Source organism: Hippopotamus amphibius, chromosome 9 (genome assembly GCF_030028045.1).
Source record: "Hippopotamus amphibius kiboko isolate mHipAmp2 chromosome 9, mHipAmp2.hap2, whole genome shotgun sequence".
NCBI classification, from domain to species: domain Eukaryota; kingdom Metazoa; phylum Chordata; class Mammalia; order Artiodactyla; family Hippopotamidae; genus Hippopotamus; species Hippopotamus amphibius.
The window spans coordinates 34,392,817-34,420,705 of NC_080194.1; the positions used below are offsets into that span (position 1 = coordinate 34,392,817).

Consider the following 27,889-nt stretch of genomic DNA (forward strand, 5'->3'; position numbering starts at 1 on the left):
ATCTCCCTATACACTCCCTTCCCGAGGTGCCAATAGCAGCTACCATGTATTGAACATTTGCTATATGTATACCCTTTACATGCATTATCTAATTTTAATATGAAATCTGATTTCTTCCCTGATTGTTTCAACTATTTAAATAGCTAGTACTTTCATACTGTTCAAACTCAACAGCATGAAAGGACATATATGAAGTCTCCCTCCTACTCCTATCCCCGAGTACTGAGCTCTCCACTTCACTAGCAATTAACGCCAATAGTTTCTGTGCATCCTTCCTGAGATACTTTAAGCATATCCAAATAAACATATATATATGTTCTCCACCTTCTGTTGACACAAACGCTGGCATAACACACTCTTCAGAGCCTTGGTTTGTCTGCTTACTTTATCTCGGAGAGCTTTCCAAACCAGTACATACTGCACAGTACTGCACAATTCTCCACTGTGTAGCTGTATCATAATCTATTCAACCACTCCCCAGTTAATGGACATTTGTTTGCAATCTATCACAAACATTTCTTCGATGATGTGTCATTTTTTAAATATGCAACCATATCTTCATTATCTAATTATTAACCTTCACAACAACCCTGAGAGGTAGGTACTATTATGTGCCCCATTCCATAGAAGAACAAAGCTGCTACAGAATTCCTAACTCACCCCCAGCAACCCAGGAAAGAGGATTCAGACCCAGGTAACACTTGCCTCAAACTCTTAAACTATATCAAAATGACCACAATTTTCAATAAAACAAATTTTACTTATGTTCAAGAATATAACATTTAGAATCCCCTCTGATTAAAAAGAAAATCTCATAGTGTTTCATTCTTTACTAACTTTGGAGTAATACTTTAGTTTAAAATTCATTCAATCAGAAGTTGCGTTCTTGAGATAATTATTTGAAACTAGTGATTTCTTGTGAAAGTAACAGACCTTGAAAATTACTTGAAGTATTCAAAAGCTACTGCACAATTCCTCTTTTGTTTTACATATTACTAAATATGCAAAATGGCCACTTTAAAATTCTTCATGGTCCTTAAAAGGGGAAATTCCATATTCTTTAAATAGTAAGAGTAAATAAAACCTAAAAGTCCAGTTTATAATTTTCCCAGAAGTTTATTAGGCAAATGAAACTGATGAAAATTTCGGGAACGCCTCTCAATTTTTCTTTTAGTTACTGTTTCACAGAGAAATAACTACAGACAATGAGGAAACAATGCTTAGTATCTTTAATAAGATCCCAAACAGAAAGAGTTCTCAAGTTATATCATGACAAGTAATAAAAATTACCTTACCCTGAATCCACTCTTGCTTCTTCTTCTTATCTGAAGCACTGATTTCAAAGGTCTTATCAAAACATTTTATGAGAAAAAGGCATTTCTTTCCATCTCTGTCAGGCAAGGACTAAGAAAGCAAAATCAGTCTTTAAAATTTTATTTTCAAGTATTTAGATTAAATTCAATCTTAATTATTTATACAAGAAGTACCTGTAAATGAATATTACTGATTTACCAATGCTGCCCCCTAGGCAACATTACTTATGATAAAAATGACCCCAGATTAGTATACTACATCTAGACTGGGAGAACCAATAGCTCCCGATGGGCCATGCTTTGGGCTTTCCTGAGCACAGCAACCCTTGTACCTTGCACCTTGTACCTGAGTACATCTCTTACTGGAACCCTGGAAGACATACCCACGGAACTGTTCCAATGGGTATTGACTCCTATGGGATATAAGGCTTCTAACCCAGGGTGATTCCAACTCCTCCCAGACGCATCTCTCCCCTCCGTGCACCGGGGATGTTGTTGCTGACAAGCTGTGGTTCGTGTCCTGTACCCTTAAAAGTAGGCTGGTATGGCCTATGGTAATCTTGTGAGTCTCCACGTTTAGTTGAATCCAAGAAGACCCCCTACTGGGCGCTAAACACCCTAAGACATCAATACATACAATTTCATCCATCAAAACTATCATTTACGGGAGGAGATCTTAGGTATTTTAAATGTTCTTCAACAAATACAGATGTGGTAATAGTTCAGATATAAATTAAAAACTCAAAACTTTATATTCTTGAGAACTTCACATCTTTACAGAATTAGCAGCGGTGAATAAAGTGTCCTGAAAGGCACCCTAAGTATTCAAAGACAATGCTCACATCTTCTTTTGGTATATTTATTACACTCAAAATGGCCCAGGTTTTCTGATATATTCATGATTTCAAATGCTTTCTTAATGAATTCTTTTTGCTTTATTTTATTTATGACTCGATTTTATTCAAGAAATGATTCCTTAAATGTACAAACAAATGAGACTTAACCCCTATATTTTATTCTCGAGTATAAGACAAAAAATAAATTCACAGTAGAAAAAAATTTGTCATGTATCTTTAATTTTAGGTTTAGAAACTATGGCTACTGTGTGCCTATATTATTTTGGAAATGTAAATTTAAGATTATTTTTGAGGCTCTAGAGCCTAGAGGAAGGAAGATAAAGTACTTGAACAGCAGGGGGCAGCACTGGAAAGAGGTAACCATTGACTCTTACCTCCACGCAGCAGTTCCCATCCAAGAGAATGTCTCCCTTCTTATCTTTCAGATCCTCACTCACATAATAAGAAATTATGTTGGGTTTTAGTACAAACCAGCGTTCAGTCCAGTTTTTCCGTCTATGGCCTTTTTTCATCATGTAACCCTATGAAAGATTAAATCTGATATAAACACCTGTCCTTTTACTCGTAAGAGCTGATATCTCTTCCTTGATATTCTTGCCTCCTCCATTATCTGATGTGTGGTCTTGAATACATGAATGTCAAAGACTCTTGTCCTTTGTGGATCATGAACCCTTTGAGGAGCTATGAAGGCAGGGCACTATACCCAGTCAAATTCAGGCAAGCATGAGCAGATATAAGTTTACACAGAACTTTAGACACTCAGAGATATCTTCGCCCCCTATCCCCTCACCCCACCAAATGCTATGTACAGATAAGAGACTGCAGGACCCCTGGTGTTAATAGCACTGTGGGGTGTTTTTTTTAATACCTTATCTTTTAGGGATGCTTACTGAAATATTTATAGATAAAATGAAATGTCTAGATTTGTGTCAAGATAAGACAGGAGACCAAAGAAATGCAATCATTTGTTGGGTCACACTAGTGTGATTTATAGGTTAGAGACCATTCCACTTAAACATTTATAGTCTGTTTGCATTTCATAGGCGGTGATACCATGTTTTCCACATGTCAGAATTCTGAGTTGTGATTTTATTGGCTTGTTGCCTGCTTATTTTAGGCTTTGTAACTTTTAATGTGTTTGAGTATATTATCCAAATAAACAGAATACTTTGGTATCTTAGAGAATATTTGCTTTGAGGATAATTCTCATTATGATAAAATAGAGCACTTAAATCTCTAAAAGACGCCTAATAAAATCCTGTTTTCCAAGTAAAAAAAAAAAAGAAAGAAAAAGATAAGACAGGAGAGGTAAAAGTAGGTGGGGAGGATAAATCAGGTGTCCGTGATTCCTGGGGCTGGGTGATGGGTGTACGAGAGTTCACTATACTATTCTATCTGTTCCTTGTAAAACACAAACACACACATACATGCACGCATGCACGCACCTTAACAATGATTCTCAGTAAAACCAGAGCTGCATCAGTGAAGATGCTGAAAGGTGTCAGTCAACTTGGCCAAGTATATCTTCTCAGCCAGTCACCCTCTGGCACCAATGTACCTCTCTACCTGACCTCTCACAATTCTGGAGGATGAACTCTGCTCCAAAGGACCAGTAGTTAGGATACTGGCTTCTAGTATAGCTCCTATGCTCACACTTACTAGCACTGTACTTCCCACATATCAGCCTCAAAGACGTGTGATTAAAATTTTTACTTCAGCAAAACTATGCATTTATTATAGGCCAAAACCCTTCAGGATTATTCAAGAATAGCCAACATTTTAAATAATAAATCTATAGGTGCTAATAGCTTGTGGTAGACTACACACATCATTAAACATATGATAATATCTTGGCTGTATCATCTGATTATTATACTAAATTCTTATCATATCACTTGTTCAGTTTGCTAATCCTTGAACATTTCAGCCAAAGCTATCTCACGCTGCAATTCACCTGTAGTTCTATATTCTGCCATCCCGATGGGCCCAAAAGTCCTCTTCAGACAGAGACCATGTCTCGTAACTATCTGTAGTACCAAAATCCTACACAAATTAAGCCTCGATTAATTTTTTTGATGGGCTCCATTTGGAAAAAAGAGCAAAAACAACAATACATCACCTAACAGAGCAAAGAAAGGACCAAAGTAAGGAAATCCCAAATCAGAGTTATTATTCAATATAATAATGTAAGAAATCTAATCTAATCCACTAAAAATATATAAATTCTATTTAGTAAGCATTAAGCTTCCCATATGCATATCAGATGCCTTGCAGGTGCTGAGAAAACAAACTTTATAATCTAATATGATAAACACAACTTTAAAGGTAATTTTTTCCCAAGAGTATTTTTATGATTTTATAAAAATAATATATATCATATATACAAAGAGAGATCAATGTGTATAAACATATATGGTAGTAAGCCCAATAATAAGAAAAGACCAAAGAATAAAAAAAAATTCCCAGAAATCCCACAATTCAGCAGCGATGGCTGTTAACATTTGGCACTCATCCTTCCAGACAGCTCTAAGCACATAGCACACTGCATGAACAAGATTACAAGACACCTGCTGTTCAACAACCTGTTTTTCTCACTGAACAACACGCCATGGGAGCTTTCAGATCAATCAGTATGGATGCACACATGACGTGAAAGTACTTAAAAGTGTTTAGAAATGTGATCATTCAGGGGCTTCCCTGGTGGCACAGTGGTTAAGAATCCACCTGCCAACGCAGGGGACCAGGGTTCGAGCCCTGGTCTGGGAAGATCCCACATGCCGTGGAGCAACTAAGCCCATGCGCCACAACTACTGAGCCTGCGCTCTAGAGCCCGCGAGTCACAACTATTGAGCCTACATGCCACAACTACTGAAGCCCGCGCGCCTAGAGCCCATGCTCCACAATAAGAGAAGCACCACAATGAGAAGCCCAAGCATTGCAACGAAGAGTAGCCCCCGCTCTTCACAACTAGAGAAAGCCTGTGCACAGCAACGAAGATCCAACACAGCCAATAAATAAATAAATAAATTTATTTTTAAAAAAAGAAAGAAATGTGATCATTTGAACAATTCTTTCAAAATAGTAACTTCCCAATGCCTAACTGTAATTCTTTACAATGAAAGCCTAACACAAGACTGGGAAAATAAGAAACTTTATTCCTGTAAAAGTATAAGTGACTTAGACTCATCTTTGTGATGAAAATTTGTTTTATTTCAAACATGTCAAATTTCAAAGGCGAGAAGATATAGTGTTACAGGACTCTTACCTGTTTCAGCACATCTAATATAAGCTCATTAAAGACCTCGTTAATCGCCATGGACACCGTCTGCCGATCCATCCCTTTGCTGAACTGTCCGTTCCCAATAAGCTCAATCAGTTCCCATGCAGAAAGGCCATCTTTACTGTCATCAAAGTTGATTTTATAATTTTCAAATTGTTCTTGTTGCCAACCTCCTCCCATAGCTTCTGTAAGTTTCTTAAGCAGGTATTCAATCTGTATAAAGAAGTTTTAAAATATCATTTCATAGCCAAAAAATAACTTTTAAACTTAGGTACGTATCTAAGTTATTTACACTGAAAGGTCCATGTAGGAAATATTCTTTTACAGTTCCGAAAGTGTATCTTTAAAGAATCATGATACTATCAGGGAGAAGGGTATGGATAAAATGCCACTGATTCTATATTAAACGAGAATAAGTAATCAAAAACTGGAACCTTTAAGATTATAGTATATGTGTATACAGAACTAAAGCAAACTGCACACATACTATCATATACAAACTAACTGATGTGATCTGATTACTCTGTTGGATTTCAGTGTATCAGAATATTATTTTACTGAACAATAAGCATCTCAAAGTATGCACAAGTTAGTCGCCAATTTATTAATTTTCCACATAAGCCAACTATTTGAAATTAATGCTGCTGCATCTCATTAGAACACTGACAATGTTGTAAACAATGGTGAATTCCTAGCCTGGGCTAGAAAAGTCTATTAAGCCCTGAAACACATAGCTTTGCATAGAAAAATAGTAGAAAATACTGCACTCACCCTTCCAGGCAGCTCTACACACAAACATCACACTGCATGAAAGGGATTACAAGACACCTGCTGTTCAACAGCCTGTTTTTTTTTCAGATGAATGAGTATGGATGTACCCGGTGACATGAAAGTACTTTAAAAGTGTAAATGAAATAGTAACAGTTAAACAAAACAGCAGGCAGTAATACTGAATGAGAATCCTCCTATCTTCTGGAAAATCTGGATGTCCTACAGCGCTCTCTCAAACTCAGCATGTCCAAAAATGAATGAATCATCTCCACCTTCCAAATGGTTTCTCCTCCATAATATTATGGATTTCAGCTGGGAACAACACCCCATTCACCCATGCCAGGAGCCTTTTCCCCACTCCTTTCCATCAATTCGATGACAAAATCCTACTGTTTTCACTTCCCCTCTTTAAACCCTGCCTGGCTCGCTATCACCTCAAAGATAAACGCAAGCTCCTCTGTGTCCCGGGTGATCACCCCTGCCTACTGCCTCTGACATGTTTCCCACTGGGCCCCACTGCAGATTTTACGCTCCACCAATACCACCAGCAACACACATCCCAAGCATGTTCTATAAAGAGCTAGCTTGTAAACATTTAAGACTTTCTACATCTCTGGTATATGTTCTTCTTTGCCTGGGCTTTTTTTTTTTTTTAAACAACCCTTTAAAAATGTAAACACTATTTTAGCACGTGGGCTATACAAAAATAGGCTGTGGACAGAATTCACCCAGCAGGCTGCTGTCTGCCAACACCTGCTAGAGATTATTAGTTTACCCACTTAACACACTTTTTTATGCTTCTATGCCTTGCCTCATGCTGTCCTTTCCCCGTTTCTCTACCCAGCTAACTGGTATCTGTTCAAATCCTACACCGTCTAGAATATTCCCACTCAAAACAGTCCAAAATGTGGACCCACAGCACCAGCAGCAACTGGAAGCCTGTTGGAAATGAAGAATCTCATATTCCACAGAAGACCCCAAAATCAGAATCTGCATTTCAACAAGAACCCCAGGTACTTCCCTGTGCATATTAAAGTTTGAGAAGCACTGCTCTGGTAAAACTGCTCTGACCCCGGTCAAGTATTACTCTTCTGTGTCACTGCACTCAGCATACTGTATTGAAATTCTCTCTCTATATATACACATGCTGCTCTCTGCCAATTTTCTGAATTCCTTATAGGAGGGACAATGTCCCATTCATCTTTGAATCTCCAGAACTCAGCACTGTACACAGAATGTAGTAGAGCTTAATTAATGAAATGGAAATAAACTAAGCTAAACCTCAATTTTCTCATCTAAGAAATGGGTATAAAAACACTCATCGTACAGAACTACTATGGAGATAAAATGGGACAAAAATAGAACATTGTGCACAATGTCTGGCATAGTAGGTACTCAATCAATGTTACTTCCTTCTGCACTGAGTAGAATATTATTCAACCATTTAAAATTACATTTAAGAAAGCACTTATGAAATAACAGTGAGCAAGAATGCAAAATTAAATTTACCTATGATTTCCACTGCATAAAGATTATGTAAATATTTTGACAAATACTAGAGGAAAATATTAGAGTCTAATTTGTTACACATAGGATTGTGAATTAATTTTTTCTTTCTCTTCTTTGCACTTCCAATAATTTGGTTACAATGTTGTTTGTGAAATAACACACTTTAACAGAAAAGGAATGTCAACAATAGGAAAAACATGTTTGCAAAGAAATATACATTCACAAAATATCACAAGATCAAAAAATATCGAGTTCTCTTGATGTAATTTGATGAGACAGTATAAGCTCCTCTAGTATGCAGATTATCTAATACCCTAAATCTAGCATACAGTAGGTACTCAACAAATGTTTACTTGATGAAGAAAAACATACTAAGGTCTTTCCTTTCTCTTGCTGGAGATATATCATCTGCTGTTATGCTTATCGGATACTATTTTCTCAGCTTTTAAACGGAAGTAACAGGGATAGGCAGTGAAAAAGAGAAAAAGGAAATGATTGAGAAGAAAGGGAACAAGAAAGGAGAGAATGGGACAGAAAAGAGAAGGAAAAAAGATTAAAGGTAATAAGACACAAGAGAGAAAAAGAAAGTCAATTATATAAAAAACTGACCAAAGTAAAATAACTTAAGAGGTGTTACCACGCACAGAAGTTCAACCTCCTTAAGGCAACAAAAAGAGGGGACTGTGCTGCCTGGTCACTATTTGGGATAAAGGTTGCACAGGCACTACTAGAAGTTTTAATGGTGAGGCCATGGGTGTGGCCACACGTATGGACCGGATGACAAAAAGTGGGCGTGACAAGTCAGGAAACAGCTTTGGCTTTTCCTCACCTACCACCATGAACGAACCTGTGCCCCTCACACTCTGAGCTTCAATTCCTCTTGTATATTGGAATGTCTTTTACAGTGTTTCCTGTTAGCAGCAAACTCAGCTCTAGAGGCAGCTTCCCACGTTCATCCTGAACCTTTCTGAAGGTGCCCTCCCCTCCCCTTCAGAGTCTGCCATCAGCACCCAGCATCTGCCCCGCACTCCCAGTAACTGTGCCAGGCAACTAATCCAGATTCATTTCCTGTTGACTTTCAACACAATCATATACTTATCACAACCAAATAACTTAAGGACCTCTTAGTTCATTATATTGGGCCAAGGAGAGACAAACATTGCCATTCTCAACTATTCGAGTATACTACATAATAAACCACGTGCTCCTGTGTTAGTCTGAGTGGCTGACATCAATTCTAAGAGCTCATTCAGTTTCAGGAAGCAGCTAACTTCCTCCTTCCAAGGCAAGTTGCACCAAAAATAACAAAGAATAAACTTTCAAGTTGCATGTGATCTTTGAGGCCTCTGGCCCCAAAATTTATTTGTTAAAAGTTCTTTCCCTGTAATCACTGAAGAGGGCCTTTATTAACTTAATAACAATTCAGGTTTTATTTCACTGAGGATCTCTGAAAACTCGTTCAGATTTAATATTTAACCGCAAGAAGGCAATTCTTCCAAATAAGCAACAGACACATCCTGTTTTGTTCTTGGCTCTGTGGGAAATGAATACTAATGTAAAAACTATATTTTACAGACACACATTTCCAGGAATATCATTTGACAACAATTACGGAACCATCTCAAATGCAGACATGCAATTGCTTGACTTTTGGTACTAAGTCACTTAATTTATTCAATATTCTTGATACCACTTCTGGATGATAGGAAACAGAGTCAAAAGCAAACTTACTTGTACCACTTGTGTTGTTCATGTAACTACCACTGTTACTTATATCTTACACAGTAGTAATCGAAGCTGGAGAATAAAATCTTAATTAAAAATATTCTGGACTTAAAATGCAAATGACCATTATGGTAAATGACTTATTGGAAACATAAAAATTACTTTGAATTTGAAAAGCCTAAAAGCTGTTGGTAATATTGCAAATCAAACTCGTTCATGACAAATTAAGACATTATACTTCAAAATTTATTTTTAAATATGTGTTTCCATACTTCATTTTATTAAAATCTGTAAGTCTAAAACTAGTTCAAAATACAGTTCTTTTTAATACTATTAAAGTACTTAGGAACGAAGCAAAATGTAACAGAGAATGAGCACCTTAAGAAATGACTCTACTGGTTTAAATAAACTGTGCAGCCTTGAATTTGCAGTGCTTGGCAAAGGCCAGGAGATGTGCTAGGAGCTCAAGAATACAAGGCCATATTTTAAACCTTAGGAGGTCGGTTCAGCAGCCAGACAAAGCAATTCTACAGAAATCTGTTTTAATGATCTCTTCTTTCCCCACACAACTACTCCTGGCCACAGAGGAATAATCTGTAAAACTAACTCTAATTCCACTTCTAATCAGAAGAATGCTGAGAGCTAAGGACATCAAAACAACCAAGTCCAACAATGACATAACAAGGTATGCTGCCTGGCTATCCTGACAAGTCAAAAAGAGGCCACTCCCTTCTCAAATAAGATTAACTTGTTTGGGAGAGGACCAAGACATTCCCAGTCAGCCTGCAAAGAGGAAGTCAAGCAGGCTGCGACGTCTTCGCTGGGCTCTGGGTGCATAAAAATAAAGTCACGGTTTTTCGGGCCACCTAGAGCAGAAATCTTAAGAGTGTCACAGGCAGAGCAGTCAGGAAGCTGATGCTGACTGGCTGCCTCTACAGCCTGTGATTCAGTGATAATCTAAAGCCAATGACAAGTCCTCCACATCAAGTAGGAGCTGCTGTGAGGAATATGGTAAGTCTCCTTACAGACTAATTTCTAATTCTGAAATCAGGACAAAGTCACTTTCAAGTTCCACCATGAATATTTTAGTGATGGAAAGAACCAAAAGATCACGGGTAAGAGAATCACCCCATCTCCAGTTCCAAAGAAAACTCAAATAAATTTAGAACACTGAGTGGAACTACAAAATTCACTTCATTAGCATAATTCTTCCAAGCAGAGCTGAGTTTTAAAAATACCATTAGCATGTCTTTTTCCACATCTATCAACATTCTATCCCCTTCTATATGTTTCTGTATCAAGCAAGACAACTTTTGTGGACAAAAATTCCATAGCTTTTTTTTTTTATTTCCCCTTTAACATATGTACACAATTACATTATTATTATTATTATTATTAAGCACTAAGAAACTGTTCCTACCACTACAGTGAAACTGCCTTCTCCTTGTTTACCAATGACCACCTAACTGTTAAATCCAAGGGCAACTTCTCACTCATCACCCTCTAATTTTTCTATAGCATATAATGCTAAGAATTACTGTCTTGCTTCTTAGAACTTTTTCCTTCTTTGGCACCCATGACTCAACACTCTCCCAGTTCTCCTCCAACCTCACAGACTACCCAATCAGCTTCCTTTACCAAATCTACTTCCTCCCTCTGCTACAGAAACAGGCCCCAGGTCCTGTCCTCACTTCTCCTGCCCTCAGCCCTCGCTTCTCCCACTACTGTCTCTTCCTCCCTGATCTAACCTACTCCCATGGATTCCTGTCTCTGTCTCTGGCCCTGGCCTCTCGTAGCTCCAAACGTACTCTACCAGTTGAAACAGGACAGCTCCACAAGGATGATCCACTCAAAATGCCAAATGTACCAAACCCAGCATCATACATCATATTCCCAATTTGTTCATCACGCTGTCATTCATTCATACACCCCACACACACACCCCATTTAGCAAGCATTTATCATGGAGCCAGACAAATTAAATGCTTCATATATATCAACTATTTTAGTCATCACAAGAGTCCAATGAAGGAAGTAGTGATCCCCATTTTCCAGATGGGGAAATCCAAACAGGGAGATTAAGTAATCTGTTCACGGTCACATAGCTAAAAAGTGGTCGAGCAGGGATTTAAACCATGGTCTGATTTGAAAGACCATGCTTTAAACAACTACACCATATTACCTCCCAGTCGCCCAGACCTGAAACTTGTCTCTATCTCTGCACAGCCATCATGTTCTAGTTAGAAAGGACACATGTCATTCTTTTTGACCGCCCAGCACCTAACCCCCTTCTTACGTCTAAGGAATTCCCAATGTGGAAGCTAGAAACACAAATGGACCCTTTCCAGGCCTTCTTGGGCATCTGACCTAGGTTATAACAACTGGATGCATCATGCCCTGACTGTGATGAGGACATAAGCATAGAAAACTCTTCATGGTAGCAAGAATGGTTACTTGCAGGAAGATTGAAGTTCCTGGGCTGCACCCAGTGTGCAGGGCCAGAGGTGTTCCATGATACAACACGCACTTTCCTGGTGGTTCCTCACTGCACAGCCTCCACACCTGGTTTTTCAGCCATCACAGCCATTCTGTAAGCTAACCAACATCCTTTTCAAAATTCCCTTTTTGGCTTCAGTCAGTCAGTCCAGCTGTTTTGAAGACTGGCAATTTAGTCAAGCTGGATACCTCACTTATCTCAGACATGCCCTTCCTTTACTTTTCTGCCTCATATAACCTTGCCCACTGTTCCTTCCATCCAGAATTCTTCTCCTCTGCCTTCTTCATTAGTCATAATTCTTCCATCTCTTAAGGCCCAGCATAAGTGCTACTTTTCCCCCTTAAATATAATAGCTAACACTTAAGCACTTTCTAAGGGCCAGGCATTCTTCTCATTTGAACTTCACAAAAACAGCAGGAGGCAGATACTAGCATAAGCTGCAGTTGAGGAAACTGCTGCAAAAACTAATTAAGTAAACTGCCCAAGGTCACACAACTAGTGAGCCGTGATGGAGCCAGAATTCAAATCCAAGAAATCTGACTCCAGATCCCTGCTCTTAACCAGGGAACACCAAATTACAGCCATGAGTCAAATCCACCCCAGCAGCCAAATCTGGCTCTCAGCCTCTTTTTATACACCCTTGCTCTAAGAATGGTTTTTACATTTTTAAGTGGTTGGAGGGCAGAAAATCAAAACAATAATAATAACTTCATGGTCCATGAAAATTATATAAAACTCAAATTTCAACATCCATAAATAAAAGTTTTATTAAAGCACAGCAACATACTGTCTTGTGGCTGCTTTCACACTATTAACAGCAAAGTTGAGTAGCTACAACAGAGACAATATGGCCCAGAAAGCCCACAAAGCCTCAAATATTTTGTCTGGCCCTTTACTGAAAAAGTTTAAGAGCCAGCTTTTAACCACTACATTATATTGCCTCTCTCAAAAAGCCTTCCCTGATCCCCGACTTCCCTCAAGCTGGAATAAATCTTTCCCTTCTCCGTATTTGCATGGTATTTGCATCTCTCTTATAATGGTAGTCTAGTTTGCTATGAATCACTCCTGACTTTTTTCTTTTCCTTGAGCAGACTGCAAATTCCTTGAAGGCAAGAAGTCATGTTTTTCACTTTGTATTCCTCTTATTGCCTCATTTACTGTTGCCAGTCAATAAATGCTTGCTGATTTGAAATAAAATACTGCAGTGTGAACTTTCAAACAGATTTTCCTAACATGAACATGAATCATACAAATACATCACACACCAGACTCCCCGCTGGCAGGATGGGTAACAATGGACACCCTCAATCACTACTGGTAGGAATATAAATTGGTACAGCCTTTCTGAAGGGCAATTCTGCCTCCTTCATCTACTACCCTGAAAGTATGCCCTTCTTAGGACTTAGAATTCCACTGCTGGAAACGTCTCCTACAGAAATAAGCAGACTAGTGTGCAAAAAATGTATGCAATAATACCAGTCATAGGAGCTAACATATTTACTGAGTACATATCATGTGCCAGGCACTGAACTAAGTCCTTTATTTTTTTCCCTAGTCACAATTTAATTGTTTTTTTAATTTTAGGTTTTTTATTGAGGTGACATTGGTTCATAACATTATATAAGTTTCATGTATATGACACTGTATTTCTACTTCTATATGCACTATACTATGCTCACCACCAAAAATTTAGTTTCCATCTGTTACCACACAGTTGACCCACTTCATCCATTTCACCCTCTTCACCCATTTCACCCTCCCCACCCCCACTTCCCCTCTGGTAACCACTATTCTGTTCCCTGTATCTCCACGTTTTTTGTTTGGTTTGTTCAATTATTTTGTTTGTTTATATTCCACATGAATATAACATGAAATATCTTTGACTTACTTCACTTACTGAACTAAGTCCTTTAAATACAGGGCCTCACAACCCTTAGAACAAACATTTTTATGAGCCCTATTTTATAGATGAGGAAATTAAAACTCAAGAAGTTAAATAATTTGTCCAAGGTTAAGAGATTACAGATGACTTTTTTTAAGGGGAGGACTACAGTTGATTAATCTGCATATTATTAGCCTTTTCTAAATTTACTACTAATAAGCATGTATTATACAGCTGATGTTTTAGGGCAGTAAGACAGCACAGAATCCTTACTCCTGTATTCCCCGCCCCACCCCACCTTGGAAGCTCAGGGGAAATAACCCAGAACAAAATAAGCAAAAGTCCTTTTTCATTTACTTTGGAAAGTATGGTTTAAGAAAAGTCTCTATCCTTGACTTTGAAACAAGAATACTTATTTCCTCACATAAATCAGCCTTGGGAACAACATTCTGGATCCCATGTGTTTCCCACATAGCATCACTCAGCCAGTTCTTATGGTTTTGCCAATATGTACGTAGACAGAAAATTATGTTGTGACTTGTACTGAATAAAGACTCTTTCAACATGAGGATGGATTTGTCTATAATCATAGCAGTTTAGAGAGGAAGAGTCCCACCCTTTGTGCAAATCTCCAGGGTTACTGCATAACCCCAAATCACTAAGTTTTAGACTTTTTTGGACCCAAGCTTTTTTGTCTGATCCAAAAACACTAGTATGGGATCTCCTTCCATATCTACACCAAATTAACACAAATACTTCCAAGTTAGACCTCTTAAATGCTAAGACAGCCATGTAAAACTTCCCAGAGCCACACTTACCTCTTCTGGCACAATAATGAGTGGATACTTGTCCTCAGATAAAAAGTTGAAAATAACCCATACTTTAAATGCATCTTCTTCCGTAATGAGCAGGGGACTCTTTGTGAGGTTTTTTTTGACACAGAGGGTCCAACACATCCTATTGAATTCAATCTTATCAAAGTTGTCTTGGACCTAAAAAGGAATGATAAAAAATTCCAATGAACCAGTCCAAAATAAGCGGCATATAAACCAACTAAAACAGAAAGACAAAGTCTACTACAGGATTCCATTTTAATCAATCCAATTAACCAATAACCATTTCCTAAGTAGTTTCTTCAGTACCACACTTTCAAAGACTCAATTAAGAATGTCACATCGAGGGACTTCCCTGGTGGGCCAGTGGGTAAGACTCTGCACTCCCAATGCAGGGGGCCCAGGTTCAATCCCTGGTCGAGGAACTAGATCCCACGTGCATACTGCAACTAAGAGTCTGCATGCCACAACTAAGAAGTTCCCATGCCAGGACTTCCCTGGTGGCGCAGTCGTTAAGAATCAGCCTGCCAATGCAGGATACAAGGGTTCGATCCCTGATCCAGGAAGATCCTGCGGAGCAACTAAGCTCATGCGCCACAACTACTGAGCCTGTCCTCTAGAGCCTGTGAGCCACACCTACTGAGCCCAAGTGCCACAACTACTGAAGCCTGTGCACTTACAGCCCATGCTCCACAACAAGAGAAGCCACCACAATGAGAAGCCCACACACCACAATGAAGAGTAGCCCCTGCTCACTGCAACTAGAGAGCACGCACACAACAAAGACCCAACGCAGTCAAAAATATAAATAAATAAAGTCCACATGCTGCAACTAAGAAGTACGCATGCCACAACTAAACATGCAGCAAGGAAGATCCCGTGAGCTGCAACTAAGACCCAGCACAGCCAAAGTAAATTAATTAATTAAAAAAAAAAAAAAAGAAGGCTATATTGAGCCTGACACTGAAGCAATATCTGCCCATATCACTCAGTTGGCACATAAAATACTGGCTTGTTAAATAGTTTTCATGTATAAACATTATCTTTTAAATAGATTACCAATCCTGGTACAGAGAAGTTAAGAATGTCAATTACTCAATATGAGCCACATGTAGATATCTCATCTTTATATGGTCAAAGAAGATACCTCCTCTTGGGAAGAACTGTTTTAACTGAAATTCTAAAAAGACAGCTCTGCCACTCAGTCATTCAATCATGCATTCAACATTCCCTCAGCGTCTACTATGAGCCAAATATTATGCTACAAAGTAAGGATATAAAGATGAAGGACTTGGTCCCTGCTCTTAGAATAGTTACAGCTTATTAGGAAAAACAGACACGCAAATAGATAAATTTTAACTTAATACAGTACATAATTCAATAGTTTTTCACTCATTCAACAGATAAAATTTCAACAGTAATTATTATCTGCCTGGGACAGTGCAAAGGTTCTGATTATACTACTAGCCCATGTCTCCAGGGAACGTCAAGGCAATTACAATATAGTGTGATAAGTATTAGAGGTAAGCAGAGGATTCTGTGGGAACACTGAGGAGCTAACCCAATCTCAAGAATTGGGGGAAGATTTGCAGAAAAAGTAACATAATAGAGCTGAGTCCTAAAGGACCATCAAGAGTCAAACAATTTGAGAATGAGGTAAAGAGTGTTCCAGGTAGAACAGAATGTGAGAAAGCCCAGAAGTGGAAACAACATGGTTAGTTTGGAGGAACTGCAGGATGGTTAACGTGAAGTGGCACTTGGTACTAGAGGGCTGTATGAGTCAAGGCTCTTTATAAGTGCAAATAACAGAAACTATCTGGAGTTCCTTTAAAAAGATAAGGAATTTATTGGAAAAGCAATGGGTAACCTCAAAGATCTAACACGAGGGATGAAAAACCTAGGCTCTAAAACTAAGCCATTACCAATCTAGGCTGGGCAGTCGGAACTGCAGTTGAAACTGCTCATGGTACCAGCGGGTGGAGATACCACTGCCAATATATCATGAGGCCATCACTGTTGCCACTGACCCAGACCTTGATCCTCCGTGTCACTCAGTGAAGATTCAAAGTCCCACTGGGTCACATTCCTATGCCCTAGCTGCCAGGGAACAGGGAAAATGCAGATCTAAACTTTTCAATATCTGAGATGTGAGACAGGTCCTGTCCCCCACCAAGACACTGTGGAATTTCCCAGACATAAGAAAAGAGTTCAGATACCGGACAGATGAAAAAATGACATATGTCCACTGCATGGGGCACAGTGAAAGACTAGACTAGAGAGGTAGGTGAAAACCAGATCATGAAGAGCCTTATAATTCATAGTAAAGAGTTAGGATTTATCTGTACTGAAAGAGTGGGAGGGGCAACATAGACAACCTGCATTTTAAAAGCCATGTTGGGGGGACTTCCCTGGTGGCGCAGTGGTTAAGATTCTGCACTCCCAATGCAGGGGGACTGGGTTTGATCCCTGGTCAGGGAACTAGACCCTACATGCATGCTGCAACTAAGAGTTCACATGCCACACCTAAGGAGGCTGCCTGCTGCAACTAAGGAGCCCATGCGCCACAACTAAGACCCGATGTGACCAAATAAATATTTTTTTAAAAAACAGTTTAGGGGCTTCCCTGGTGGTGCAGTGGTTAAGAATCTGCCTGCTAATGTAGGGGACTCGGGTTCAATCCTGGTCCGAGAAGATCCCACATGCCACGGAGCAACTAAGCCTGTGTGCCACAACTACTGAGCCTGAACTCTAGAGCCCGTGTGCCACAACTACTGAGCCCACATGCCACAACTACTGAGCTGGAGCCCGTGCTCCACAAGAGAAGCCACTGCAATGAGAAGCCTGAGCACTGCAACGAAGAGTAGCCCCCGCTTGCCACATCTAGGGAAACCACGTGCGCAGCAACAACGACCCAGTACAGCCAAAACAAAACAAAAAAAAAATACCAGTTAAAAAAAAAAAAGTTATATTGGGGATAATATGGAAAATGTACAGGAGGAGGCAGAGTGGGTGACAGGACAACATGAGCAAAGTTTTTCTTTTTAAAGAAAGATGAACAAAGTTTTGTATGTAAAGTAAGGAAGAAATCACTGGTTGGCTGAAGGAAGATGTTTCTCTTACTCTCTAGCCAGAATTTGTGATTGGCAAACCAGTTTCCCAAGAGTAAGAAGATATCCTTTGTGCTCTGCCTTCAGCATTCTGTCTGAGTCTGACATCATTTCCCGTACCCCCACAAATGACCCCATGAAGGGAAAGTAATAGCTCCTGCTTCTCTTTTTTTTCTTCTCTTTTCATTGTTTTTTCCCCTTTAACACCATTTATTGAGGACTTAGCATATGGTTGGCATTTTATATGTAGTTTCTCATTTAAACTTTGTATTGGCCCCATAAGGTTAAATATTGTCCCTATGTTACAGATCAGGAAATAGAGGTTCAGGAAAATTGAGTACCAAGTTTACATGGCTAGTAAATATCAAAACCAGAGTTTAAATCAAAGCTCAAATTCTGTCTCTTTTCTATATGCCAAATTGCTTGTCGAACTCAGCAGATGGAGGACATCTATCTATGTGATGGAAGATATCTCTGCAGCACTAGTTCAAAGGCCACTACTCTCAACTCTATCCACCCACACCCCTAAATAGCACTAAGTGGAAGATATACCACCAGGGGAAATGACCTGTGCAGGAAAGCATACGCCTTGCCCTGAGGAACAAGAAGTGATTCTAAGCAGACCATGGGATGAATTCTTGAGTTCCTAAGGGGGGGGGGGGTGGCTAGATTTATAGCTAGAAAAGCAAACACAGACAAAAATCACCAAGGGCTTTACAATTTTAAGAAATAGCCTGTAGGAAACCCCTAATTTTAGAGCAAAGAATGAGCAGGTCATCTGCAGCCCACATTAGTACTTTGCAGAAAAGATGGTATTCAAGGCAGACCTTGGAAGTGTATTGAAGAGTAAAAGGAAAAGTATTCCAAAGAATAGGAAAGAAAACGGCATGAGCAAAGGCACGGCAGGAGTGGCACACCAGTGAAGAGGACGAAAACAAGGGAGGAAGAAAGATAAGGTGTTCAATTTTGTGAATCTTCAACCTGCAGTTCTGGTAAGACATTTAGATGGAGGCGTCCAAAGACAATCAAAGAAGGAACTATAACCTAACAGGAGAGGCAGATTTGTGAATCAACTGCATGCCGACAGTGACAGAAGCCACAGAGGTCAATGAGATCACTAAGAGAAAACATAAAGTGAGAAAAGAGATGGAAGCAAAAACAGAACCTCAAGGGAGTCGCCCACTTACAAAGCGGGAGGAGGAAGAGGAATTATAATGACTGGAAGAACAGTCAAAGTGGTAGAAGAACCACAAAGACATGAAAACTGAGTGAGGAAACAGTAAGAGGAAGGTTTGATCAACCCAGGAGTCTCCCCTTATCTACAAGGGATAAATTTCAAGACTCCCAGTGGACACCTAAAACCATAGGTAGTACTGAACTCTATATCACATGTTTTTTCCTATACATACAAATCTATGATAAAATTTAATTTATAAATTAGGTACAATAAGAGATTAACAACAATAATCAATAATAAAATAGAACAATTATAAATAATATGTTGTAATAAAAGTTATGTGAATGTGGTCTCTCTCTCTCTCTCAAAATATCTTACTGTACAAATTTAATGCCTTTTCCATCTTTAAACACTTATGTACTTGGCCATAACTTTTGCAGTTTGAGGTGCAACAGGAAAACTAGCAGAATTTCTTTTTCTTTCTTCACAATTTCCTGGAGAGAAGATTCATTCTCACCATAGATATCAGCAACCTCAGAATACAATTTTTTTTTCTTTCCTTATTAAGTAAAGAAGTTACACTGTTTCACTTAAAGGAAGCACTTTTTTTTTTTAAGGATTCTGTTCACTTATTTATTTATTTATTTCTGGCTGTGTTGGGTCTTCGTTACCGCACGAGGGCTTTCTCTCCAGTTGCCACGAGCAGGGGCTGCTCTTCATTGCAGTGCTCAGGCTTCTCAGTGCTCAGGCTTCCCTTGTTGCTGAGCACGGGCTATAGGCGTGTGGGCTTCAGTAGCTGCAGCACACAGGCTCCGTAGTTGTGGCTCACGGGCTTAGCTGCTCCTCAGCATGTAGGATCCTCCTGGACGAGGGATCGAATCCACGTCCCCTGCATTGGCAGGCAGATTTTTAACCACTGCGCCACCAGGGAAGCCCCAAAGAAGCACTTTAAAGCTTCTCTTTGGCCTATCTGAATTGCCAGCATCACTACTCTCGTGCGTTGGGGCCTTTTTTAAGTAAAGTAAGAGTTACTTGGGAATTCTCTGGCAGTCCAGTGGTTAGGACTTGACGCTTTCACTGCTGTGGCCCCAGTTCGATCCCTGGACAGAGAACTAAAATCTCACAAGCTGCACGGCATAACCAAAAAAAAAAAGCTACTTGAACACAAGGACTGCAATACCTCGACAATTGATCTGACAACCCAGATGGCTATTAAATGACTAATGGGTGGGATACACTGGACAAAGGGGCGATTCATGTCCTGGGCAGGATGGAGCAGAAAGGTGCAAAGTTTCATCACGCTACTCAGAATAGTGCACAATTTAAAATTTATGAATTCTTTATTTCTGGAATTTTCTATTTAATATTTTCAGACCACAGTTGACCACAGGTAACTGAAACCATGGAAAGAGACACTATGGATAAGGAGAGGCTACTGCAGTGCCAAATGCTATAGAGAGATTAAGGAGGAGTCGTTTAAGCAAAGACTACTATCTTGCAATTCAGTAGTCACTAGTTAGTTACCTTCAAGACAGACAAGAAGTATGGGTACAAGTCAGACTGCAATGGGATCAGAAACCAAGCAAATTCTCCATGAATTCGTTTTGCAGGAAAAAAATAGTGGCTTTTTCGTGCAAGTTCTCTGTGTCTTACTTAATTTTAATAAATTGTCTGTTTGACTTATAACTTCTCTATATTCTAATCTACTATTCTTTAATTTAATCATGCTCAAAGGTAAAAGTATATCAAATGATGGCATTTACACCTTTAAAAAAAGAACAATATCAGATCATATATAAAAAGTCCACAACTAACATCATACTCAATGATGAAAAACTGAAAGCTTTTCCTCTAAAAGATCAGGAACAAGACAAGGATGCCCACTCTCACCACTTCTATTCAACAGAATTCTGAAAGACCCAGTAAGAGAGATTAGGCAAGAAAAAGAAATAAAAGGCATCCAAATTGGAAAGAAAGAAGCAAAATTATCTCCATTTGCAAATAAAATGCTTTTTCTTATATAGAAAACTCTAGAGATTCCACCAAAAAAAAAAAAGTGTTGGGCTTCCCTGGTGGCACAGTGGTGAAGAATCCACCTGCCAATGCAGGGGACATGGGTTTGATCCCTGGGCAGGGAAGATCCCACATGCCTTGGACCAACTAAGCCCATGTGCCACAACTACTGAACCTGTGCTCTAGAGTCCGCGAGCCACAACTATTGAACCCTGCGCCCACAGAGCCCATGCTCTGCAACAAGAGAACCTGCCACGAGAAGCCCGCGCACCACAACGAAGAGTAGCCTCTGCTCTCTGCAACTAGAGAAAGCCCATGCACAGCAACAAAGACCCAACACAGCCAATAAATAAGTAAATAAATAAAGTTAATACTAATAAAATTAAAACTAATAAACCAATTTAGCAAACTTGCAGGATACAAATATCAACCCTCAAAAATCAGCTATACACTGACAATGACAATCTGAAAAGAAAATTAACAATTCTATTTGCAATAGCATCAAAAAGAATAAAATACTCAGGAACAAACCTAACCAAGGAGGCAAGTGACTTGTACATTGAAAACTACAAAGCATTACTCAAAGAAATTAAAGATGACACAAGTAAATAGAAAGACTCTATGCTCATGGATTGGAAGAGTTAATATTGTTAAAATGTCCATACTATCAAAGGCAATTTACAGATTCAACACAATCCCTGTCAAAATCTCAATGGCATTTTTTTTTTCAAAAACAAAAACATCATTCTAAAATCATATGGAATTTCAAAGGTCAGTGAGAGTCAAAACGGTCTTCAGATGGGACTTCCCTGGTGGTCCAACAGTTAAGACTGTGCTTCCAGTGCACAGGGTGTGGGTTCGATTCCTGGTTGGGGAACTATGATTCCACACGTCCTGCAGCATGGCCAAAAAATTAAAAATCTTGAGAAGACAAAGTTGGAGGCCTTATACGTCTTGATTTCAAAACCTATTACAAAGCTACGGTAATCAAAACAGTATGGTGCTGGGGAATTTCCTGGCAGTCCAGTGGTTAGGACTCCACGCTTCCACTGCATGAGGCATGGGTTTGATCCCAGGTCGAGGAACTAAGATCCCAGAAGCCTCATGGCACAGCCCCTCCCCCCACCCCAAAAAAAGAGGAACTAAAAAAAAAACCCAGTATGGTACTGGCATAAAAACAGACATATAGACCAATAAAACAGAATAGAGAGCACAGAAATAAACCCTCATGTATACTGTGAAATGATCTTTAAGAAGGGTGCCAAGACCACACAATGAGGAAAGGACAGTCTCTTCAACAAGTGATGTTGAGAAAACTGAATATTCACATACAATAGAATGAGGATGGATCTTTATCTTACACCATATTCAGAAATTAAGTCTAAAATGGAGTAAAGATCTAAATGTAAGAACTGAAAGTATAAAACTATTAGAAAACATAGGGGAAAAGCTTCATGACATTGGAATGGGCAATGCTTTCTTCGATATCATACTAAAAGCACAGGCAACAAAAGCAAAAACAGACAAAACTACATCAAACTTAAAAACTCCTGCACACAAAGGAAACAATCAACAGCTTGGAACATGGGTAAAACAGTCCTTGCCATACCAGAACTTACACTCCAGGGCTGGGTAATAAGATATCAAACTATACAGCAATAACACAACCACCTATGTGGTGAAAACTGTGGTAAAAAGGAAAAGCACAAAATGCTGCAAACATACATTACAGGAAAGCTGGTTAGGTCTAGAATGGGTGGGGTGCTACCTGGAGAAACCTCCCTGGGGAAGTGACAATCAAGCCGAGACCTCCACATTATGTAAGTGGAGAAAACCTTACTGCAGAGGAAGCAGCATCTGAAGGCTCTCTGTCAGGAAGCGTCTTAGGAATCTGAGGAAGGCCAAGATGGTTGCACTGAAGTGAACAAGAAGGGAGGGGAGAGAAGGAAGAGAAGGCTAGAGAGGTTGCAGAGGCCAAACTGAACATGGCCCTGTGTGCCATGATAAAGATGCTGGACTCACCTAAAAACAACAGCAAGCCATTGAAGGGTAAGGATTCAATACTCAATGTTACCTCAATTAAAATAAATCCATAAACTGAAATGGTCTCTAGGTCCATTCTAACTATAAAAACCTAGAAATCTATGATTCCATACTCCATCTCATCTATAATTACAAACTTGTGCTCCAAAATTCCAGTTTGTATCACACATATTAAATCAATAGTCTCACATTTAATAACAATGGCTGCTGGTGGTTTCAGGGTGTCCAAATGAAGAATAATTTCCTAGAAAGAAGTGTGTAGAACCGTTCTTATTTTTAACATATAATTACACCAAAATTCATACATATGAAGAAAAAGACAGCACCTCAATTCTGACTCAAAGCACTGAAAGTATTTACAAAACTAAACTCACATGTTCTCTAAACTAGAAATTTCATAGAAACCAGCTCAAAACTAAAGTGACTGTGGAACAGAGACAGTTCTCAGAAGACAGGGAAACTGGCCAATCTGATACTTTAGAAATTGATTATAGAAATTTTTTTCTAAGAAAGCGTTCATACTCTTTGATCAATAATTTACTTCAAATAATCTATCCTAACAATGGAATCAGAGTCAGATTAAGATTTACCTAGGATGGTCAGTATCGTTTATAAGAGTGGGAAAAAAAATTAAAAGTCTACCAAAAAGGGAATGGTTATAAAGTCACGGTACAAAACTATTATACAGTCACCGAATACTACTTAGTACCTGGGTGACCTTGGACAAGCAATTTAACCCAAGGCCCATCTCTTCATGTTTAAAATGGTGGAAATGATGATACTTAACCTACAGAGCTGACATAAAGACTTAATTAGAACACCTTTTTGAAACATTTAGTACCTGATACACAATAGACTCTAAATAAATGTTAGCATCTGTATACTCAAGGTTTTTTTTTTTTTAATTTAATGACATGGAACAGTCAATATTAATGTTAAGTGTTCAATATGATCCCAACTTGAAAAATAATATATAAAAACATATTTTAAAGAATAAAAATTTGGGAATTCCTTGGTTATCCAGTGGTTGCATCTCCGGGCTTTCACTGCCAAGGGCACAGGTTCAATCCCTGGTTGAGGAACTAAGATCCCACAAGCTGTGTGGCATGGCCAAAAAAAATAAATGAAATAAAAAATAAAAATTCAAAGCAAACATATCAAAATGTTAACAGTGACTGCCTGTGTATGTTAAAGTTCTGGGTGATACATATTGTCTTAATAAGTTTCTTTTTTTTCTTAATTACAACAATATCCTGTTATTACTTTTACAATAAAAAAGAAAAACACTTTAAAACCAGTACTTTACATTAATCATCAGGGAGATACAAATCAAAACACAGTAAGATATATACTTCGCACCTACTGGAATGGTTATAATAAAATAAAAAATGTTCGTGAGGATATGAAGAAATTGGACCCCTGAGACATTGCTGGTAGAAAGTAAAATACACAGTTTGGAAAGGGCTTGGCAGTGCCTCAAAAGGTTAAACACAAAATTGCCACATGACCCAACAATTCCATTCTTAGGTATATACCCGAGAACTGAAAATATACATCCACACAAAAATTTGAACATGCATGCTGACAGCTGTAAATTCATAATAACTAAAAAGTGGAAAAAACTCAAATGTCCATCACTCAATGTGCAAACAAAATATGGTATACCCATAATGAAATATTATTCAGCCATAAAAAGAAATATTATTCAGCCATACTGTTATGTGCTACAACATGGATGAACTCTGAAAACATGATGCTGAGTGAAAGCAGACACAAAAGGCCACATATTATGATTCCAGTCATATTGTATGAGTCCAGAATAGGGAAATCCACAGAGGTAGAAAGCAGATTAGTGGTTGCCTGCAGCTGTTGGGGAGGAGACTAAATGCTAATAGGTATAGTTTTTTTGAGGAGGGGTAATGAAAATCTTTCAAAATTGATGGCAGTGATGGTTGCACAAAAATGCGACTATACTAAAAACCACCAAATTGTACACTTTAGTTAAACTATATGGTATATGAATTATATCTCAGTAAAGCTGCTATTTTTAAAAACAGTATTGCTTTAAACTACATGACTCAGATCTATCTTGCTAACCAAAGTGTTCAATGACATAAAGTCATCCAAAGTTCTCAGCATGGAAACTCTTTAATCACTCAGAAGTTTTTAGTCCTGTATAACATTATAAATCTGATGAAAATGTAGAGTCCCACTTGGCCACTGTACCAAATTAATACTATATAACTTTCAAGTATCAATGAAAGAAAAGAATAACATAGGCTAAAGGACAATAAGAATTATGCAAAAGCATGGTTTGGGGAATTTAAGACTGTACCCCTTTCTATTTTTTTTTAGCTCTTTATTGGAATATAATTGCTTTACACTGTTGTGCCAGTTTTTGCTGTACAACAAAGTGAATCAGCTGTATTTACATACATATCCCCATATCCTCTCCCTCCTGTGACTCCTTCCCACCTTCCCTATCCCAGCCCTTCAAGTCATCATCCATCATCGAGTTGATCTCCCTGTGTTATGCAGCAGCTTCCCACTAGTCATCTGTTTTACATTTGGTAGTATATATATATGTCAATGCTACTCTCTCACTTCGTCCCAGCTTTGCCTTCGCCTGCCCCCCGCCGGCCTGCCCCCGTATCCTCAAGTCCATTCTCTACATCGGCATCTCTATTCTTGTCCTGTCACTGGGTTCATCAGTACCATATATCAGTTAGCATAACATATTTGTTTTTCTCTTTCTGGCTTACTTCACTCTGCATGACAGTCTCTAGGTCCATCCACCTCACTACAAATAACTCAACTTCATTCCTTTTTATGGCTGAGTAATATTTCATTGTATATATGTGCCACATCTTCTTTATCCATTCATCTGGTGATGGGCATTTAGGTTGCTTCCATGTCCTGGCTATTGTAAATAGTGCTGCAATCAATATTGTGGTACATATTTCTTTTTGGATTATGGTTTTCTCTGGGTATATGCCCAGTAGTAGGATTGCTGGGTCATATGGTAGTTCCATTTTTAGTTTTTTAAGGAACCTCCATACTGTTTTCCATAGTGGCTGTACCAGCTTACATTCCCACCAATAGTGCAGGAGGATTCCCTTTTCTCCACACCCTCTCCAACATTTATTGTTTCTAGATGTTTTGATGATGGCCATTCTGACCAGTGTGAGGTGCCTCATTGTGGCTTTGACCTGCATTTCCCTAATAATTAGTGATGTTGAGCATCTTTTCATGTGTTTGTTGGCCATCTGTATGTCTTCTTTGGAGAAATGTCTATTTAGGTTTTCCACCCATTTGTGGATTGGGTTATTTGCTTTTTTGGTATTAAGCTGCATGGGCTGCTTGTATATTTTGGAGATTAATCCTTTGTCAGTTGCTTCGTTGGCAAATACTTTCTCCCATTCTGAGAGTTGTCTTCTTGTCTTGTTTATGGTTTCTTTCACTGTGCAAAAGCTTTTAAGTTTCATTAGGTCCCATTTGCTTATTTTTGATTTTCTGTCCATTATTCTAGGAGATGGGTCAAAAAAGATCTTGCTTTGTTTGATGTATGTCATAGAGTGTTCAATGTTTTCCTCTAGGAGTTTTATAGTGTCTGGCCTTACGTTTAGATCTTTTATCCATTTTGAGTTTATTTTTGTGTATGGTGTTAGGGAATGTTCTAATTTCATTCTTTTACATGTAGCTGTCCAATTTTCCCAGCACCACTTATTGAAGAGGCTGTCTTTTTCCCATTGTATATTTTTGCCTCCCTTGTCAAAGATAAGGTGCCCATATGTGCGTGGGTTTATCTCTGGGCTCTCTATTCTGTTTCATTGATCTACATTTCTGTTTTTGTGCCAGTACCATACTGTCCTGATCACTGTAGCCTTGTAGTATAGTTTGAAGTCAGGGAGCCTGATTCCACCAGCTCCGTCTTTCCTTCTCAAGATTGCTTTGGCTGTTCGGGGTCTTTTGCATTTCCATACAAATTGTAAAATTTCTTGTTCTAGTTCTGTGAAGAATGCCATTGGTAATTTGATAGGGATTGCACTGAATCTGTAAATTGCTTTTGAGAGTGGGCACCCTTGTCTTGATCCTGTTCTTAGAGGGAATGTTTTCAGTTTTTCACCATTTAGAATGATGTTGGCTGTTGGTTTGTCATATATGGCTTTTATTGGGTTGAGGTAATTTCCTTCTATGTCCATTTTCTGGAGAGTTTTTATCATAAATGGATGTTGAATTTTGTCAAAAGGTTTCTCTGCATCTATTGAGATTATCATATGGTTTTTATCCTTCAATTTGTTAATATGATGTAGCACACTGATTGATTTGCATATATTAAAAAATCCTTGCATTCCAGGGATGAACCCCACTTGATCATGGTGTATGATCTTTTTAATGTGTTGTTGGATTCTGTTTGCTAGTATTTTGTTGAGGATTTTTGCATCTATATTCATCACCGATACTGACCTGTAATTTTCTTTTTTTGTGACATCTTTGCCTGGTTTTGGTAGCAGGGTGATGGTGGCCTCATAGAATGAGTTTGGGAGTGTTCCTCCTTCTGCTATATTTTGGAAGCATTTGAGAAGGATAGGTGTTACCTCTTCCTATTAAATGATACTTGTTAGGCATACATTTGATGACATTTTGAGTGCTGAAGACATATTCATTCCACTAACAGAAATTTGAAAACATTTTTTTTAGAGATTTTTTTTTTTTGATGTGGACCATTTTTAAAGTCTTTTATTGAATTTGTTACAGTATTGCTTCTATTTTATGTTTTGGTTTTTTCACCATGAGACATGTGGAATCTCAGCTCCCCAACCAGGGACTGAACCTGCAACCCCTGCATTGGCAGGCGAGGTCTTAACCACTGGACCTCGAG

At 38.7% G+C, this 27,889-nt stretch overlaps 1 protein-coding gene across 1 annotated transcript in view; it reads right to left on the bottom strand.

Annotated features, from left to right (window-relative positions):
• SWAP70 (switching B cell complex subunit SWAP70) overlaps nucleotides 1-27,889 on the bottom strand; it is a 71,084-nt gene that overhangs the window by 14,688 nt on the left and 28,507 nt on the right. Inside the window, exons 3-6 of the mRNA XM_057748966.1 lie at nucleotides 14,653-14,826; nucleotides 5,436-5,663; nucleotides 2,545-2,691; nucleotides 1,296-1,404 (exon numbers count right to left, since the gene is read on the bottom strand). Of these exons, the coding sequence (XP_057604949.1) occupies nucleotides 1,296-1,404; nucleotides 2,545-2,691; nucleotides 5,436-5,663; nucleotides 14,653-14,826 (658 nt within the window). The remainder of the gene's footprint in view (nucleotides 1-1,295; nucleotides 1,405-2,544; nucleotides 2,692-5,435; nucleotides 5,664-14,652; nucleotides 14,827-27,889) is intronic.